Genomic DNA, 1,016 nt, shown 5'->3' with positions numbered 1-1,016 from the left:
GCCCGCCGGCCAGGGTAGCCAGGCCGTTCCTGGGTGCAGGGCCTTACGCTGGAGGGGCTGTTGTGGGGAGAACGACAGAAAACCGGGGCTGGATGCGGGTGCTCAAGATCTCTCTGCAAACTGCGAGAAGGCGCGAGAGGAGGATTCCCAGGGGACAGGAACCCCCAAAATGCAGCCAGCGAGTGCAGCAGGGGCCGAGGATGGGCCGCCAGCCCCTGCTGCTCGGTGGGACATGGGGTGTGTCTCAGGAAGCCGTGCTGCAGCAGATCAGGCTGCTCTGCCTGAGGGTTTGTCACACGCTCAGGGTAGAGCAGCACAGTCTGAGGATTGTCCGTTGGAGGAGACTCCGGAACCTGAGGCCATTCCTGAGACTCAGTGTGAAGAATCAAAACCACAGGAGGAGCAAATGAGCGAGGACGGGTCCCTTACCCATACAGTGCTTTCTCAGAGGCTTCTGGAGAGGGAAGCACAGTGTTGGGAAGACATGGACCTGGACCTGGAATCTGCTGATGGTTCCTGCGGAAATAGCAAAAACTGGTCTGATCAGGCCCAGGAATTAGAAAAGATGGGGCTGGAAAGGCAGGGAAAAGGAACCTGGGAAGGCCCTGCGTCTGGCACTGGGGAGGCGAAGGATCAACTGTCCTTTAAGGCTGCTTCGGAGAAGGTGCCAGAGCTCGACGGAGCATCAGCTGAGCCATGCGTGGGGGCGGTACAGCAGCAGCACAACAGCCTGTTCCCCACGGCCAAGAGTGGCGTGCCATCGGAAGTGCCGCTGGGTGCTGGAACCCACCCTGGTTGGCCGGAATTAGACCGGGTAACGGGGAATCGGCCCCCGCTTCAGGAGAGAGGGGTTGGCATGCCGGTGACTCGGGAGAGCTGGGTGCCAGAGGATACGGAGGACACGGTTACGCCGAGGAACCTGGAGCGAGAGGCGCAGATGCAGCCACGTGAGAAGGCAGCTGCCAAGTCCCCCAGTCCTTGCGGAGGTGAGCGAGGGCGGGTTGGGGGTGGCTGGT

General features: G+C 61.4%; 1 protein-coding gene across 1 annotated transcript in view; it reads left to right on the top strand.

The window, feature by feature from the left end:
- Positions 1–1,016, top strand: part of TP53BP1 (tumor protein p53 binding protein 1) — a gene marked incomplete at its 5' end in the record, with an annotated part of 25,242 nt that overhangs the window by 7,699 nt on the left and 16,527 nt on the right. The window contains one exon of the mRNA XM_010159841.1: positions 40–986. Within this exon, the coding sequence (XP_010158143.1) occupies positions 40–986 (947 nt within the window). The remainder of the gene's footprint in view (positions 1–39; positions 987–1,016) is intronic.

The sequence above is a fragment of the Eurypyga helias genome, unplaced genomic scaffold (genome assembly GCF_000690775.1).
Source record: "Eurypyga helias isolate BGI_N326 unplaced genomic scaffold, ASM69077v1 scaffold32609, whole genome shotgun sequence".
Taxonomy (NCBI): Eukaryota; Metazoa; Chordata; class Aves; order Eurypygiformes; family Eurypygidae; genus Eurypyga; species Eurypyga helias.
This window is presented reverse-complemented; position numbering and strand designations above follow the sequence as displayed.